We start from the raw sequence: 19,504 nt of genomic DNA on the forward strand, positions 1-19,504 counted from the left end.
AATGCCTGTGATAGTCTCATCGATGGACTTCTTACAGCCAAGCCAAGAATTACTGAACCCAAAGATAGGTCAAGAGAAATTACCTAACACACACACACACACACACACTAACAGAGAATCAAGACTTACAGGGCAATATCAAATGACCTACTAAATATGTAACTGGAATTTCAGAAAGAGAGTAGAGGACAGAAGAAATATTTGAAGAATAGCTGAGAATTTTCCAAAATTAGGGGACTTCCTGGCGGTTCAGTGGTTAGGGCTCCACGCTTTCACTGCCAAGGGCTTGGGTTCAATTCCTGGCTGGAGAACTAAAAGCCTGCAAGCTGTGCAGTGCAGACCAAAAAATCCAAACAAAACAAAAGAATAGCTGAGAATTTTCCAAAATTAATGACACTAAGTCACAAATCCAATAAGTTCAGAGAACACCAAGGAAGACAAACACAAAACAAAGAACCAGAAAAAAAATTATCCCATATTCCTAAGTGTACAAAACTGCTAAAAATGATGAACAAAGAGAAAATCTTGAAGGCGGCCAGAGCAAAAGAACACATTGCATGCAGTACAACAAAGATAAGAATTACAGCCATCTCTTGTCAGAAACTATACAAGCCAGAAGACAATGGAATGCCATCTTTAAAGTACTAAAAGAAAATACCTGTAAACTCAGAATATTACTACAGATAATAAGGAACATTATATAATGATAAATGGGACAGTTCTCTAAGTAGATATAACAATTCTAAATATGTATATATCTAAAAGCAGAACTTCCAAATATACTAAGCAATTCAATATCCCATGATAAACCATAATAGAAAAGAAAAAATGCACATATAAATATAAAGAATGTGTGTGTGTGTATATATATATATATATAATTGAATCACATTGTTGCAGCAGAAATTAACACAGCATTGTAAATCAACTATACTTCAATTTTAAAAAATACACAAAGCAAAAACTGATAGAACTGAAAGAAGAAATAGACAAATCATTTAGAGGCTTCCTTTCTCAGAAATTAATTGAACAGGCCGAGAGAAAATCAGCTGAGATACAAAAAACCTGAACAACATTATCGGTTATCTTCACCTAACTGACATTTATAGAACCCTCAACTCAACAACAGAAAACAATACTTGAGTACACATGGAATATTCACCAAGACTAATTATACGCTGGACATAAATCAAAACAGTTTAAAAGAACTGAAAAGATATAAAGTACACTCTCCAACAATAACAGAACCAAACTAGAAATAGCAGAAGGCTATCTGGAAAATATCCAAATATTTGGAAATTAAAAATATACTTCTATAAATATAGTCAACTTCTTTTTGACAAAAGGGCAAAGGCTATATAACAGAGCCCAGACAATTTTTTTCAACAAATGGTGCTGGAACACCTAGACATCCACATGCAAAAAAATGAGTCTAGACACAGACCTTACACCCTTCACAAAAAATAACTCAAAAAATGGATCACAGACCTAAATGTAAAATGCAAAGCTGTGAAATTCCTAGAATACAACACAGAAGGAAATCTAGATGACCCTGGGTTTGGCAATGACTTTTTTGATGCACCAAAGGCACAAACCATGAAAGAAAAAGAACTTCATAAGCTGGATTTCATTGCAATGAAAATTTTCTGCTCTGAGAAAAACACTGTAAAGAAAATGGTAAGACAGGTCATAGGCTAGGAGGAAATGTTTACAAAAGAGACATCTGATAAAAGACTGTTATCAAAAATATACAAAGAACTCTTAAAACTCATCAATAAGAAAATAAACAATATGATTAAAAAACATACCAAAGACCTTAACACATACCCCATCAAAGGAGATACAGAGATGGTAATTAAGTATATGAAAAGTTGTTCCACATCATATGTCATCAGGGAAATGCAAACTAAAACAAGATACCACTACACACCTATTAAAATAACCAAAATCCAGAAAACCAACAACACCAAATGCTAACAGGATGTAGAACAATAGAAACTCTCATTCATAGCTGGTGGTAATGCACAATAGTACATCCATTCTGGCAGACAGTTTGGTAGTTTCTTACAAAACTAAACATACTCTTACCAAACAATATAGCAATTGCACTCTTTGGTATCTACCCAGAGGGTCTGAAAGTGTATGTCCACACAAAAGCCTGCACAAGGATGCTTAGATTAGAACAAGAAAGTCGCTCAGTCGTGTCCGACTGTTTGAGACCCCATGGACCATATAGTCCATGAGATTCTCCAGGCCAGAATACTGGAGTGGGTAGCTGTTCCCTTCTCCAGGGGATCTTCCTAACCCAGAGATTGAACCCAGGTCTCCCATATTGCAGTCGGATTCTTTACCAGCTGAGCCATCAGTGAAGCCCAAGAATACTGGAGGGGGTGGCCTATCCCTTCTCCAACAGATCTTCCTGACCCAGGAATCGAACTGGAGTCTCCTGCATTGCAGGTGGATTCTTTACCCACTGAGCTACCAGGGAAGCCCCTTGTGTCACAAGGATGCTTATGACAGCTTCGTTCATAACTGCCAAAACTCGGAAGCAATCAAGATGCCCTTTAGTAGATGAATGAATAAACTGTGGCACATCCAGACAATGAAATATTATTTAGTGCTAAAAAGAAAAGAAATGAGCTATTAAGTCATGAAACACATAGAGGAACCTGAAACGCATAATGTTAAATGAAAGACGCCATATGATTCCATCTGTATGATATTCCTGGAGTAGGAAACAGCAACCTACTCCATTATTCTTGCCTGGAAAATCTCATGGACAGAGGAGCTTAATGGACTACTGTCCATGGGTTTGCAAAAATCAGACACTACTGAGTGACTAAGCACATATGACTTTATTTCAGAAAAGGCAAAACTTTGGAGAAAGTAAAAAGAGCAGTAGTTTCCAGGGACTGGTGTGGCAGGGGAAGAAATGGATAGATAGAGCACAGAGGACTTTTAAGGCAGTGAAACTACGCTGTATGATGCTCTAATGGTTTATAGACATTGTATGTTTTTTCAAATTCAAAGAAAGTATAACATCAAGAGTGAACCCGAATATAATTTAGGTGATAATGATGTGTCAATGTTAATCAGTTGTTAGCAGATGTACCACTCTGGTGGGGGATGTTGATAATGGGGGAACTATACATGTGTCGGGGCAGGGAATATATGGGAAATGTCTGTCCTTTCTGGTCAGTTTTGTTGTGAATCTAGAAGGGCGCTAAAAGATAAAATCTATTTGAAATAAATAAGTAGAAATAAATCAACAACAACAAAAGGAACTTGGTCAAGCCTGAGCTAGGAGTGAGCAGGGCAATGGGAAGGGAAGGCAGACAGAGAAGGGGAGAGGAAGGAAGAGAACCTATGGACAAATACGCCAGGAACTGTGCACTGAATTTCATAACATTTTCAGCCAGCTAGTCTCTGGATGTTCAAAGGGCCCATCAGTGGTTCTACAATGATTTCATGTAGTTAGACTGAATTGTTTAAACAGGTAAACAGATCTATAAATATTATTTTTAACAGGGGAAAATGAACTAAAGTAATCTGGAAAGTGTTTATCCTGGTATATTTTATATCTCTTGGTTCATTATGAAAAGCCATAAAGACTGCTACCAATTTAAAAATCAGTGCCACTGAGGGGCTTTTAATCTTTCCTTTTAAAAAATAAACTTGATTTACTTAATTTCAGAGGTTTCCTTACTCTGAGATTACATCTTTACATTTTGTTCATAAAAGGATGGTGATTTAAAAAGATGCCATTACCTGGCAATCTTAACGTTGGAACTATTTTTTTGTTTCTTGTTTTTGTTTCTTCTATTGTTTGAGAATCTCAGGGTTTGATGAATTAAAATTGATATGTAATTTTAAAAAGAAGGAAACTGGTCTTTCCTTTCCTACTACAAATATCCTTTTTTTGAGTCATGTAGACAAAGAAAACAAGAAGCAAGCATGTCAGTTAACAGAAAGTGACTATTAACTAGGTCATTACCCTCATGAAACATCACTCTCCGGTCCCCATACGAGAGCTGGTAGCAATAACCAGATCTCTGAGTACAGAAGACAGCAGTTATATCTTGGCAAAGGAACAGCAGGATGGGGCAGTGAGAACCGCTATCTTTGACCACGGAAAGAGAATCGAGGCACAGTTATAGGAGGCTCCAATGCTGAAGGATTTCCCCTGAAAGAATTCTTGGCCTCAAACTATATCCTGACATTATTCATTATTCAGACTTATCCACATCTGGCATGGGTTTATCTTTAGATCATACCAGAAGTGAAAGAAAGTCCATAAAGCAGTGGGATAAGACAACTCTGCCTCCTATCTGGCTGATGGAGTTATCCAGCCCCTTCTTGAAGTCACCCCAAGTCAGAAGATTATGAACTTGTATGTGTTGCTGATCTAAAGTGATGCTATTATTTACTATGGTCTAGTTAGTAAAATTGCAACAGGGTGGCTTTTGTTTTAGAAAGCAGCCCACAGAGAGTAACCTAAATCCTTTCATATCTGATTAAATACTGTGGAGTCCATAGTTACTACATGCTACAGAGATAATAATATTTTTAATTCTTACCATTGATTGAATAATCGAATGTACAGAACAATCCTGAAAAGGGAACATCATTCCCGTATTACAGAGGTGGATATAGAGACTCGCAAAGGTTATGTCACTCAAGCATTGCAGCTCAAGTTTGAATGATTGCCAAGATCTTGCTATTCCTTAATACTGTGCTGCCTTTCAGCCAGACTGAAGGGAGTGGTCACAGATTTAAGAGTATTGGCAGAGTACCTGAATAATAAACATTCTGAGGTCAATTTTAAATTAAGAAATGCAGGGACTTCCCGTCAGTCCAGTGATTAGGACTCCATGCTTTCACTATCAAGGGCCTGGGTTTGATTTGTGGTCAGAGAAAACATCTACTTTTGCTTTATTGACTACACCAAAGCCTTTGACTGTGTGGAACACAATAAAATGTGGAAAATTCTTCAAGAGATGGGAATACCAGACCACTTGACCTGCCTCCTAAGAAATCTGTATGCAGATCAAGAAGCAACAGTTAGAACTAGACATGGAACAACAGACTGGTTCCAAATAAGAAAAGGAGTATGTCAAGGCTGTATATTGTCACCCTGCTTATTTAACTTATATGCGGAGTACATCATGGGAAATGCCGGGCTGGATGAAGCACAACCTGGAATCAAGATCGCCGGGAGAAATATCAATAACTTAAGATATACAGATGACACCATCCTTATGGCAGAAAATGAAGAAGAACTAAAGAGCCTCTTGATGAAAATGAAAGAGGAGAGTGGAAAAGTTGGCTTAAAACTCAACATTCAGAAAACTAAGATCATGGCATCTGTTCCTATCACTTCAAGGCAAATAGACAAATAGATGGGGAATCAATGGAAACAGTGACAGACTTTATTTTCTTAGGCTCCAAAATCACTGCAGATGGTGATTGTAGCCATGAAATTAAAGGACACTTGCTCCTTGGAAGAAAAACTATGACAAAACTAGACAGCATAAGCAGAGACATTACTTTACCAACAAAGGTCTGTCTAGTCAAAGCTATGGTTTTTCCAGTAGTCATGTATGGATGTGAGAGTTGGACTACAAAGAAAGCTGAGCACCGAAGAATTGATGCTTTTGAACTGTGGTGTTGGAGAAGACTCTGGAATGTCCCTTGAACTGCAAGGAGATCCAAACAGTCAATTCTAAAGGAAATCAGTCCTGAATATTCATTCGAAAGACTGATGCTGAAGCTGAAGCTCCAATCCTTTGGCCACCTGATGCAAAGAACCAACTCATTGGAAAAGACCTTGATGCTGGGAAAGATTGAAGGTGGGAGGAAAAGGGGATGACAGAGGATGAGATGGTTGGATGGCATCACCGACATGACGGACATGAGTCTGAGTAGGCTCTGGGAGTTGGTGATGGACAGGGAAGCCTGGTGTGCTGCAGTCCATGGCGTTGCAAAGAGTCAGACATGACTGAGCGACTGAACTGAACTGAACAGAGAACTAAGATCCCACAAGCCATGTGGCACAGTGAAAAAACAAAAATCAGAGTCTAATTATGAAAATAAATAAGTAAATTAAGAAACGCAGCACACAAACTAGATGATCACGATGGTGATGATGAAAGCTCACTCCTATCAAGCACTTGTGTTCTGAGCAGTCTTCTAAAATCTTTGCATGTGATTAACCATTTCAGTCCTAACAACAACGATACAAAGCAGGTATGATTGGTATTCCCATCCCATTCCCATAGGACCTATAATATATATAAGGAAACTGAGGCAGAGAAAAATTAAGTAACTTGCCTAGTAAGTGATGCAGCTAGACATTCTGGCTTCAGAGCCCACATTTTTAATCCCTTTACTAGGAATCATGTACGAAAATTATGAAAGACAAGAGTCTCAATCTCGGTAGGAGATGAATCTCTAAGGTCCCTTTCACCACTGTGATCCTCAGTACCTTGGATAGAGGTCCAAGTAGAACTGTCCTAATACTTCTCCTGTAGCTTTATCCTTCACAGTGTAAAGTGTAACACTTTTATTCCAAACGTGAGCATCTGTCACTTGCTCAAATGAAAGTCCCAACAACTCCTGGTAGATGTTTAGTAAGCCTTCAGTGACCACTTCAATTGGGAAGTATTCCTTGAGGGTCTCCTGGTCTACAGAGTACTTGAGTTCTTCTGTCTGAGTCATGTAGTAGTGGAGATCCCAGGCATTGATCTTCCCATCGTATTCAAAACCTCTCTCTTCACATTCCTTTTTCTTCAAGTTCAAAATGAACTCTCGTTCTGCTTCACCCAAGGGTTTTAATTTCTGGCTTAAATCATCTGTGAGGAAGAGGGGAAAGTTAGCAATCCATCGCTCTTGGGAGCAGGCATAATCATACACAGCACCAGTAGTTCAGCATGGTGCTTCCTCCTTTGTGACACTCAATACAGATAAAATCAGGAGGAAGGAAGGAGAGGGAAAAAGAGGGAGGGAGACAGGAAAGCAGGATTTATTATGAAGCACTGCTGTTCTCTTCAGGGTAATTTATTTTATGGCTCCCTGTCCTTTTTTTTTTTTTTTTGGGCACCACCCAAATCAGGCCACAACTTCCTCACAGCATCAACAAAGCTGAAATTTATCTCACAGAACTCAACGAAGTGATAGTGAAACTACTCTTCATGTACATGATTATTTTTCAGTGAGGTTAGGCTCCTCTGTTCTGTTCCATGTGCCCAGCTGTGTCAACTCTTTGTGACCCCATGGACTGTAGCCTGCAAGGCTCCTCTGTTTATGGAATTTTCTAGGAAAGAATATTGAAGTGGGTTGCCATGTCCTGCTCCAGGGGATCTTCCCGACCCAGGGATCGAACCTGAGTCTCTTGTGTCTCCTGCACTGCTGGCTTCTCAGAGCTAGGGAAGACAAATCAGATGTGACCTATGATCAGAATTACTGGAAACTGCTCAATTCCTTTGACGGCCATGGATTCAGTTAATAACTACTCCATTCCTATGAAGAAGGTCTATTTGGACACAGCATTTCTACTTTTTAGGTGGACAGTGCAATTTAATATGTGGTTGGTTTTTGACTATTTCACTGTATTTAGCTAATGCAGTATGCTTTTATTATGTGTCTGCTCTCCACAATTCTTTACGTATGTAAGGTAAAAAATGGTAGCTCTGTAAGGGACGTGGATCCCTGGGAAGCATACCCATAAAGAGGTGAATGCAGAGGCTTGAGGAGGGCTGTGAGGTGAAAAGAGGAAACTCATGGAAGATACAGAGAGATGTCATTCTGATTAGGCCTGTGAGAGAACAGGTAAATATAGGTAGCAAGAGGACAATTGCCAATTTTAAAAAAGAGGGGAAACTGCTTTCAAAAATTAAGTTAATTAAGGAAAATGTTCAGTATGTACAGTCACCACTAAGGGAAACATTCTCGCCAAACCTGTTAACTCCCTGAGCCATTTTCTTGCATAAAATACATCAGAACATATGGCAATTACCAGTTCACATTTCTATATTTTCCACTCAGTGGAAAATTCATTGAGAAAAGAACCTCGTCTTAGTCTTTTCTATCGTCCAACCATCAGGGGCAGTTATTTAATAAATGTCTCATGAATGAATAACATAATAATGAATAGCTACCATTTATGGCACAGCTGCTACATGTTATATACGATGCCAGCATATACATTAGTAATTCAAGGTATTGCCATTGAGAACAGAGAGGTCTAAATTTCAGGCTGAATGCTGATCTTGATACATTATTCATCGTCTCCAACTTAGCTAAGCTAATAAAATTATACACTAGTAGTTAGAAGTAAATAAAGTCTGAATGGGGTCAATGAGAAAGTTAAAAAATAAATCATACTCTGGTAAACTCTGACTAGAGATGATAAAAACAAAAATTAGCATCTTTACAATGGTTATGTTATTCAACCATTTTCACTAAAATGAAATCAGAATATCAGAGTGCCTGCCGGAATAGTGACACTGAGATTAAGAGGAGTAAGTACGACAGAGTGCCAGAGACTAATTGTCAAGGACATAAGAACTGTGGTTTTAAAAAGACTAATGAAAAAGTGATTTTAAATGAATGTGAAGACAGTTACTAAATAAAAGTTTTGAAGCCTATTCTTTTATATATTAACAAGTAGCTTCTGGAACATAAAATATTCTTGTTCCTATATGTTCTATTTATCATTTTTGTCCTCTTTGTCAGCTTATTTCACACAAATTCATAAGCAGCCATACTGTAACTAACAAACACCTACTGACACTGAGCAAAGCCAAAGGCTAATCTCCTTGTAGGTCTCTAGGTAACTTGTTAGGAATTAATACAGAAATCCCCATCAAGATACAGAGAGAATGAAGCAAGGACAAGAACTATAACTGAAATATAAACAATGAGCAACCCTTAGAACTAAGTACAGTATCTAATGCATAACAGGTGATCAATACATTTCTCTTGCATGAATGAAAAATAATATTCTCAAGGGCATGGTAGGTTTTGAGGCCCTCTGTCAAGTTGGTGCCATGCAGCAAAACAGTCATTAAAAAAAAAAAAGAAACAGCAACATATGAGAAATTAAGAAAAGACTAACCGAGAAAGGCTGTTACATGCCTCGTACTCTTGGCAGTGTTCATCTCAAGGACAAAGTCAGCGTGTGTGCTGTAGCCGAGCAGTTTGGCTACTTTGGCCCGCAGTGGGAGTAGCTGCTGCAGGATTACAGTGTTCTCCTAGTAATAAACAACAACAAGAAAAACCAAAATAAAGGTTAATAATTAACTGGATCCAAAGCACTAAAAAGAAGAGCTATTACATTACTTTCAGGTTGGTAAGACTCTCAAATATTTTTAGACATCTCAACTAGTAAGTTATTCCATTTCAGTGTTATAGACTTTTTTTTGGATTCATGATCCAGTTTTATTCCTGAAATTATAATTGATTTTTTTAAATCTCAGGAGATAGCATTGAGGGTCCTAACAAAATTTTAGGTACTGTTAAATTTATTTCTCTTTTAAAAAAGGGAAATAATAAGCATTGATGATGATGTAGAAAATCTGGAACCTTTGTATATTGCTAATGAAAATGGCAAAGCTGCTATAAAAAACAGTATTATGATTTTTCAAAAAAATTAAACAAAGAATTCCAATATGATTCAGTGATTCCACTTCTGGGTATACATCCCAAAGAAATGGAAACAGAGACTCAGATATTTGTATACCTGTGTTCACTGTGGCATTATTCATAATAGCCAAATGGCAGAAGCATCCTAAATGTCCATCAATGGCTGAATGGATAAAAAAAATGTAGTGCATATTACATATTATTCAGCCTTAAAAGGGAAAGAAATTTTGACACATGCCAAATTATGGATAGATCTAGAAGACACTGTGCTATGTGAAGTAAGTTAGTCACAAAAGGATAATTACTGTATGAGTCTACTTATATGCAGTTCCTAGAGTAGTTAAATTTATGGAGACCGGGAGTCGAATGCCATATGCCAGGGGCTTGGTGGGTGGGGAGAGAGGGAAGTCTATGTTCAATGGATACAGAGTTTCAGTTGGGAAAGATGAAAAAGTTCTGCAGATACATGGTGATGGCTGCACAACTATATGAATATACTTAATGCCACAGAACTCTATGCTTAAAAATGGTTTAGGGATTTTCTCAAATTATTACACACATTTTAAACATTTTATTTGCATTATGCAAATAGCGATACTGCTTTATTGTTTCCTTAACAATAAAGGGGAAAATAATCTCCCAGAGAAAGTAAAGAAATGTTGAGGTCAAAGAAAAATTGCTATTAAATCATCAAATTATTTAGAGACATGCTTCTAAGGAAGATCACACTACCAAAATCTGGCTCCACCATTTACTAGTTGTCAAAATGTTGGCAAGTCCCTCAATCTTCCTAAGCCTCATTTTTCTCATCTGGAAGACGTACATAATAAAAGCAGCTACATTATAGAGTGATCATGAAGATTCACGTGAGAATATAAGTAAAGCACAGAGAAAAATGCCTGGTACAAGAGCAAACACCACATAATTATGCATTATAATTATTATCATTTTAAAACTAGAATGGAAACATGGGTATGAGAAACACATAAGTTCTAAAGTTACCTAGTTTGAATCTCTTTCACCTTTTCCAGTCTCCTTAGACTGCCAGTTTTTCCCCAATATCTATTACCCCATTCTTCCTTTTAGTAGTAGAGTTCTCTGAGCTTTTGCTGGGTACACGGTCACCTGCCTCCCTTTCCCAGCCCCTCTTAAAACTAGCTGTGGCCACGTGATACACAATGGGACAACAGAACATAAATGAGGTGATGAGTGAAATTTCTGGGTCATTATAGATCTCGGTCTTGCTAGCTGTGGACTGAAAGTGAGAACAATGACCTTGGAGCCACATACCAAGGACAGCAGAGCTATCTTCCAGCTCCGGACCACTCACCTCTGTGCTGTTAGTTGCAAGAGATATAAACCTTAAAAAAAATGTAGTAAAATACACCCCAAACAAAATATACCATTTTAGCCAATTTTTAAGTGTACAATTCATGGCACCAATTACATTTATACTGTTGTGCAACCATTGCCACTGTTTCTAAGACATTTCTAAACAGAAACTTGGTAACAATAATTTCCCAGTCTCCCTGGCCCCCGGCACCCACTAATCCTTTCTGAAGAAAAATAATTTTCATCTTATTTGAGTCACTGTGCTTTTGGTTGACTTTGTACATCGGTTTAACCTGTACCCTAACACCCACAGAGACTAAACACAGGAATAGAGTGCTGCTATAAGAGAAATGAAGAACCTACAGGAATGGAAGGTGAGGACACAGATGCTGTCATGTAGGAAGCTGGTAATACTCAGTATACCATAGGTAACATTTGTTAAAAAACTGTTGCTCACCATAACTTGGAAGCAAGCCAGTCACCTACCAAGTCTTAGCTCTGAGGGGATTGTTTGGGAAAACTAAGAATGTTGGTGTATGTTTGTTGGTATGTGCTGCTTTTGGAAAGATTACACAAGAGAGATGAGCTCAAGTGAGAACTGGTCAGTTTGCAAAGATGGAGGGAAAAGAGTTCTGCTAAGAGAATTCTGCCCGTGGCCCCTGATCTGGAGCGTCAGATGACTGGAAAGGCAGTTGTTCTGTCCTGACACCAGTAGAGAAGACTGACGCTCAGCGCTATTGAACTATGATTCGCGTTGAGGGTGCTGCCTTCCTCCTCACGTCTATGGTTTCAGAGGGCCCTGAAGCAGACGCCGTTAAAGTGAGGACCAGAGGGTGGACACCATACAGAGGCCCGCATATGAGAAAAAGTTTGGCAGGTTTGGATATTATTTTAACACGAATCTGATTGTAAGCAAACAGAAAAGAAACCTATTAGGTTTCTGAGGGCATTTTATTACCAAATATAAGTAAGCCTGGCCTACAAAAGTACCCCTCAGACTTCAAACTGGCATCAGTAGGAATGTATACCAGTGGCTGTCTAGGATATGGTCATGGAGGATAATGGACAAGAAAGAATTCCCTGCAGGCAAAACCAGGGGCCACCGCATACAACTGCTAAAGGAATTCTTGCTAGAAAGGAGGCCTAAGTAAGTCCAACGGGCGATCCCGGGAAACTTCACAGAGCTCGGAATCCCTCCGGTTTCTGCCAGACTGCTCCTGAGAATTGGTATGGGCCTGCTGTGTTTCCCACGCTTCCCTTTTTCAAATGGGAGTCTTTAGTGTGGTTTTCCGTTCCTGTTCTACCACTGGGTGTGTGTGTGTTGGAGGTGAGCGGGCCAGGCAAGTGTTCCACCCTTTCGCAGGTGGCCAGGTCACGAGAAGCTCTAATTGGGGAGGACTGTGTGCCGCTCAGAGATTCTGGTCTTTGAGCTAAAGGGCAGTTAACTGGTTGGGATCTGACATATGGTCGATGGCTTCTGTGTGGGGGAAAGAAAAAAGGGTACTCATGATTATTTGGATAGCCAGAGAGGCAGACTGTGGTGGAGCTGGCTAGCTGACTCTTAGAATTCATTTCTAATTCTTCCTCTTTTCCTTTTAGTAATAGAGTGCCCTTAGCTGACCAAATGGCTATCAATTGAAGATTCTATTTCCCAGCCTCCCCTGCAGCTGGATACAGTTGTATGATGGAATTTAGGTCTATGGAATGTGAATAGAGTTGACGTATGTCATTTCCAGGTCTTCTTCTTAAAGATGACTGCTCTGTATTTTATTTTCCCACTTCCCAACAGGCTTGAAAATGGTGAGAAACTCGCCTTAGAAGTCACTTACTGAAGAGAGTTATTCCACCAGCCCTGGACTGTTGACTTGGAAGAAGAATACGACCATTGGTTTCTCTAACCCATTCAATCTGCATTAGAACAGCTGAACCTATGGCCACACTAAGAAGGTTGCCAAAAAACAAGCCAAAAGCTAAGTCTTGTAAGTCTGAGGATTTAGGAGGCATGACCTTCACAGAAACATGTTTACATGAAGAAATCGGAATCCACTTCTGAGCTAGCTTCAACACTGGCAAACAGAGCAAACCCTTTTCTTAACATCTTCTGTAAAAACAAAAGAAAGGCAAACATTTATAATACCTCTTTGCATCTTGTATGAAAAGCCATTTCCATCTTCCTTCTGGTTTCAGGTACACAACATTTCTTCATGACAGGAAAATAGTGTGGATATTTTAAAGTAATTTTATACTTGCCACCATCTGTCTTTTCTAAACTGTTAATGAAATCATCAGGAAGAGCACCTGCAAAAAATCATTTTCTCACACATCAATTTTTCCACTCATGATTGGTTTATTTAGCACTGGCATGGTGCCTTTAAGAAGCTCCAGGGATTTTTGTGGAGTAATTGAAATTCAAGTAAAATAATGACAATCCTTATAATATTGCTTTGATGTTACTGGAATGGGGTGGTGGTTAGAGGTCAGGTGGCCTGGGAGATGGTAATTCAAAATACGACCAGGCCTCAATGCACTTGTACAGATGGCATTTTGATGAGGAACAGGCAAAATTAAGCCCCCCTCACCCCACCCCCTGTGCAAATCCATAACAAATAAGAAAAGGTTAGTTTAAGTTACAGGGGCTTCCCTGGTGCCTCAGTGATAAAGAATCCGCCTGCCAATGCAGGAGATGCGGGTTCGATTCCTGGGTTGGGGAGATCCACTGGAGAAGGAAATGGCAACCCACTCTAGTATTCTTGCCTGGGAAATCCTATGGACAGAGCAGCCTGGTAGGCTATAGTACGTGGAGTTGCAAAAGACTCAGACACGACTCAGTGACTAAACGCCAGTTTAAGTTACAATGTAGAGGGTACTGTGAGGCAAAAAATTTTCAAAGCACCAAAGGCTGTTAAACACCAGCATGAGTTGTCAAGCAAGATTATAAAATTTCTTCTAGACTGTCTCTACAAACAGTATATATTCTTGTAAGCCTAAAAGTGAGGTGTGGTTTGCTTGTGCTTTTTCTACAAGGGGTAGTGGGTTGTGCAGAAGGTACATTTTTAAAAGAATTCTTTTAACTTTGATTTGGTAAATTGTGGGGTGACATTATTTGTCTAAATTATAGACTTCTTTTAAAAAAACAACAAAGTTTTACCAAGTTCAGCCTTGGAAAATACAAGGAAGGTATCATCCTCATTGAGGTTTTTGTTAAAGTCAATACATAGCTCACTCATTCTCTTCTTCATTGCTTTAATTTCCTGAAACAAAGATACAAATACAGGATGATAACAATAAAATGCAACATTCATTCTTATCTCCATCAGTCAAGGAAGCTTCACTTTTATATGAAGGCTAGGTTCTGTACCCAATTCTCTCTACTTTCTTAGAGATGTGCTTGATAACACAGTTGTCTGCAATTTTCTACATTGTGTCCATGAGAACCTGTATGTAATATGTACAGAAAGGTAATCCTGGTAATGTGTTAGAAATCAGGCATAAATTTGTAAGAACTAAATATATTTAGGAGGTATAGTGAAAGCAGAGTCTGGTACATGGTACATATATAGTAAGTAGCTGCTGAGTAAATGAATGAATCTGGTAGCCTATTGATAATGAACACTTTTAATCTTTTCCAATCCGAAATTTTAATTTAGTAAATCAGTATTGGGTACTAAAGTAAATGAAGCGGTAAGAACCAAGTAATTAATTCCATGGTTCCTTAGGAAAACAGGTTGTGTTTTTAGTTTCATATAGCATTTGCAAATAAAGGTGATTTATGGGCCCTAACATTTGTTTAAGAAGTACTAGATGAGGGGGAAAAAAGTACGAGGTAGGAGATCAAAGAAAGCAATAGGAGGGAAATCACAAGAAAACACATGAGAGAATTTATTAACCTGTCCCACTCTTCTAAAAATTCTAGATTATAAAACTTATATAGAGCACACAATTTCTCAAAGCGTGCTTCTCACAGGTAGCATCAACATCACCTGGGAGCTTGTTAGAAATGCCCACTCTGGAGACCCACACCATACCTGCTGAAGAACAAGCTCTCAAGAGGCGGGGTCCTGTATAATCAGAGCTGTAACAAGCCCTCCGGGTGATTCGGAGGCACACTAAATTTGAGACTGCTGACTTAACACATACTGTGCAGTGTCGTCCTATCCTGAAGAATGAGTTAATTCTATAGCTGAGCTTCTGAGACTGGAAGATCTTACTGGGTATTAGGCGAAGGAGAACGTTTGAGAAGCTAATCTCTCCATTTTTAAGGTCCGTATATTACTCATAGAGGGTTTCATTCCAAAGTGCTGGTTTTAAAACTTTCCATCATAAGGATTTTATTACCAGTGCCCTATCTTTGTATGCATAAAGGAATGCAATACAAGTTGACTATTAAGATCTGAACTAGCTATCAGAGGATGTACAGCGGAATGGGGGGAGATAAACCTGGCACATACAAAACAAATAAAATCCACACAGAATTAAAGAACAATTAAGTTATCAGCTATTTGACGGTCAACACGAGGTTAATAGGAGTTGTGAAATTTAAAATCATTGGCTACCAAATACATTGTAAATTGATTTGTACTGTAAGTTATTTCCCACGTTACAAACACTTGTTTCCCAATTTCCTGTCTTTTCATTGTATTTTTTAAAATTTATTCTTTTATTTTCTAATAAGAAAAAGAATCAAACTCACATTTTGTACTTGTTCTGGAAGATGGAGCCCATTCCTCTTGCCCATTTTAACTGATTTTTCCAAGTATCGTCTGGCTTCAGGCTTTATCTTTTCCAGATCACAGGTTTCCTGAAATTAAATAGTGTGACAACCTCTTTCATTTCTGTTACAACAATGCATGGGTAAATTATAAACTACGAGGCCAAAGTAAAATTTATTCATCATCTCTGGTGGGCTGTGAAAGCACACAGGTGATTGTGAGGCAACCCTTTTGGAAAACCTAAGTTCTTTTATGCTTTAGTGAGCTTCTGCTCATTTAAAACAGAAAAAATGAAATAAAAAGCTAACCAGAATTTCCCTGCCTTTCATCAGAATCAAATGTGCTGTACCACTCGAAAAATGTGATAATAGGAATATTTGCATAATCTCATTCTGAGCGTTCTTTATGACTGAGTGGTCTTTTTCACAAAACATCTTTCTTATCACAAAGCATCTGGATTTAATTTTCTATCGTTTGCTAACCTGGTTCCACTTGAGAGGCAAGAACAGAAATAATGGGCAAATTCCACAGAAATGGAAGGTAGGACTCTTTTGCCAACATACCAAACAGGGACAGCTGGATAGAACACCAGCAAAAGGCTTCCAGCGCTTCAAAAATGCCTTTCTATTGTTCGGCAAGAAAGATCAAGGGACCACGACAAGCTGCATATGAACAAATATCTGGGGGAAATGAGCTAGCATATCACAAAGAGGAGGAGAGATAGACAGCACCTGTGAACCTGCATGCAGCAATGCACACACACTCAGTAAAATGGACTGAGGGCCTGGAGAAAGAGCGGAAAACTATCCTGGCCACAGCCAGGTAATAAACACACCTCATGTTTCTTTAAAACAGGCAGCAGAATATACATGGCACATCTGGGTGGCTGGTTACTTTCTGGTCCCTGGGAGGAAAGAGGCTCCAGACAGATTCGGCAGGTGCAAAGGCTCCAGTGTGGCTGAGAGCTGATGAGGGACTTTGGTCTGTAGAGCCTTAACACCCTCTCAGCTTCAGAGACCAAAGAGGGCTGCATTTGCTCTCCCTGCAGACTTGGGCTGTTCACCTCAAGCTTTGTATCTTCGCACCTAATCACGTCTTTAAAATGCTCAGCTTTAGAGCTTGCGTGTTAGACTGTTAGTAAAGAGTTCTGGCTGCAACACATCTGCAATTTCTTACATTCTGTTGCAGATGGTAAACAGAGTTGTACTTTAACTGAGGGTATGATTGGGGGTGGCCAAAAAGTTCGTTCAGCTTTTCCTGCGAGATGGTATGAATCCAATCCAATCCAACACTTACTACAGCAATTTGTATCTTACTTTACCTACCAAAAAGTACTTTGTGCCATTGTACTAAAGTACTTATTGTGCATACATTACTCACAGTTTCCTCTGAGTTTATTCTCAGTGGAGGCAGAACAGTTAGACTTCTTTTTCCACAATAGTCCTTTCTGTGTCCCTGGAGAATTTCTGAGCATGTTGGCATGAGTGGAGGTGGAACCCTCTCAACTGGTATTGGCCCGCACTGGGGATGGCCAGCAGCAGGTGGCGCAGGGGCAAGACACCCGGAATGGCTAGGCAGATAGCTGAGCTGGGGGCTGATTCCCTCAGAGACGGCCAGTAGTTCAAATTACAGTGTTCATACGGATTTTTGATGAACGTGGGCTGGCTGAGGCTGGCTTTAACAGCGCTAGGAAGTCTGTCCTGAGATGTGGGGCATGGCAACAAGAGTCCCCAGACAGGATGACACTACGGGTTGTAAGGCTGGGGAGAATCTAGGCGGTAGCTGTGTGCAGTGGAAGAGAGGAAAAAACAATCCCTGGTGAGAAGGGCCTGGCAAGGGCCAGGTACACTGTGAAGAACCCAAGGGGGAGGCTGAGATCCAGGGCAGAGGGCCTTCCCATCTGGGCAGTGGCCAAGACAGAAGTGAGGCACTGAGCTGGGTAGCCGTGTGGGTTCTCAGGTTCCTGGCATTCACCTGGTCACAGGTGGCCCTGAGCTTAGGACAGAGGCTCATCAGAGGCCTCACCAGCGGATGTAAGCCAAATTCTTCCTCTCCTCCTGTGCTCGATCAGCAGGTGCCCTCACATCAGAGGGCTGGACTGGAAATATCTGGTGGTTGCAGGGTGCTATCTCAGAGAGCCTGGAAGGGCACTTGGTACAGTAAACTCAAAACTCCAGGTCTAAATTAGGTAACTACTTATTCTCCCCAAATAGGTAACCCACGTGTCAACAGGATATTCTGAGAAAAACCAGTTCTGAATTAGGTATAATCAAAAATGACCAAACTACATGTACTGAAATATTTGACCTACCACAAAAATGACATTTAACAAAAGTCTGATTCGATTATAACCAGACACCCTTTGCCTTTCAGACTCGAGGTCCTGGGAAATTTCCGGACATCTCTGGTAGGAGTAAAGCACGTCTAAAATGTGCTTTGAAAGCACATTCCTATCCCAAAGCTGATCTTAAGAATATTCTCCCTTATAATCTCCAGGCAAGGTCAGAACTACTGCCCAAGGATTTCCTAAGAGGGAATCAGCCGACACTTCTAGACAGCTCTGATCCAATTGTATCTTCCTTCCTGAAAAAGAATTTAATCTCCTTGAACTTGAACCAGGTCTCAGGCCTCTTTGGTATGGGTAGGCAGGGGCTAAAGTTCTCTGAAGCCATTTTCAAATTTATATAATCTGACAGCAGGAGATCTTGCTTTATTATTTTAAATTTTTTTTATTTTATACTGGAGTACAGCCAATTAACAATGTTGTAATAGTTTCAGGTGGTCAGCAAAGGGAGTCAGTCATACATACACATGTATCCATTCTACACATGTATCCATTCTCAGGGGATCTTATTTTAAACTCTGTGGTAACAAGATTTAGTTTTCCCCAACGTCCTCCTGTAACTAAGAACTTTTATATACACGTATGAGCACATAAACACATATACTCTTACATGTACACTTTTGAGCTTCCTTGGTGGCTCAGTGGTAAAGAATCTGCCTGCCAATGTAGGAGACACGGGTTTGATCCCTTGGTCAGGAAGATCTCCTGGAAAAGGAAATGGAAACCCACTCCAGTATTCTTGCCTGTGAAATCCCACGGACAGAGGAGCCGGGTGGGCTACAGTCCATGGGTTGCAAGAGAGTCAGATAAGACTTGACTTAACTAAATAACAAAATACTCACTTCACAGATAAGAAAACTGAGGTTAAATGACTTCCTCAATATCCCACAGCTGATTAGCTGTTAAAGTGGGGATAGAAATAAATTCTTCTGTATTTGCAATGTCTTTCCCTTTCTTCTGCTTCTCATTTTGGTTTCTTTTTTCAATCACTTTTACTTGCTGTATTGGAGAAGCAATGGAAACAGTGAGAGACTTTATTTATATGGGCTCCAAAATCACTGCAGATCATGACTGCAGCCATGAAATTAAAGGACGCTTGCTCCTTGGAAGGGAAGCTATGACCAACCTAGACAGCATATTAAAAAGCAGAGACTAATGTCTCTTTTGCCAACAAAGATCTGTATGTCAAAAGTCAAAGCTGTGGTTTTTCCAGTAGTCATGTATGGATGTGAAAGTTGGACCATAAAGAAAACTGAATGCCAAAGAATTGATGCTTTTGAACTGTGGTGTTGGAAAAGACTCTTGAGAGTCCCTTGGACTGCAAGGAGCTCCAACCAGTCCATCCTAAAGGAAATCAGTCCTAAATATTCATTGGAAGGACTGATGCTGAAGCTGAAGCTCCAGTTCTTTGGCTACCTGATGCAAAGAACTGACTCATTGGAAAAGACCCTGATGCTGGGAAAGATTGAAGGCAGGA

At 39.6% G+C, this 19,504-nt stretch overlaps 1 protein-coding gene across 2 annotated transcripts in view; it reads right to left on the reverse strand.

Annotated features, from left to right (window-relative positions):
• Positions 1–19,504, reverse strand: part of NLN (neurolysin) — a 94,172-nt gene that overhangs the window by 31,049 nt on the left and 43,619 nt on the right. For both annotated transcript variants that reach the window (XM_006044450.4, XM_044932467.2), the window contains 5 exons: positions 15,665–15,772; positions 14,123–14,225; positions 13,112–13,272; positions 9,116–9,251; positions 6,485–6,851 (listed from right to left, as the gene is read on the reverse strand). In XM_006044450.4, the coding sequence (XP_006044512.1) occupies positions 6,485–6,851; positions 9,116–9,251; positions 13,112–13,272; positions 14,123–14,225; positions 15,665–15,772 (875 nt within the window). The remainder of the gene's footprint in view (positions 1–6,484; positions 6,852–9,115; positions 9,252–13,111; positions 13,273–14,122; positions 14,226–15,664; positions 15,773–19,504) is intronic.

This window comes from Bubalus bubalis, chromosome 19, assembly GCF_019923935.1.
Source record: "Bubalus bubalis isolate 160015118507 breed Murrah chromosome 19, NDDB_SH_1, whole genome shotgun sequence".
Lineage (NCBI taxonomy): Eukaryota > Metazoa > Chordata > Mammalia > Artiodactyla > Bovidae > Bubalus > Bubalus bubalis.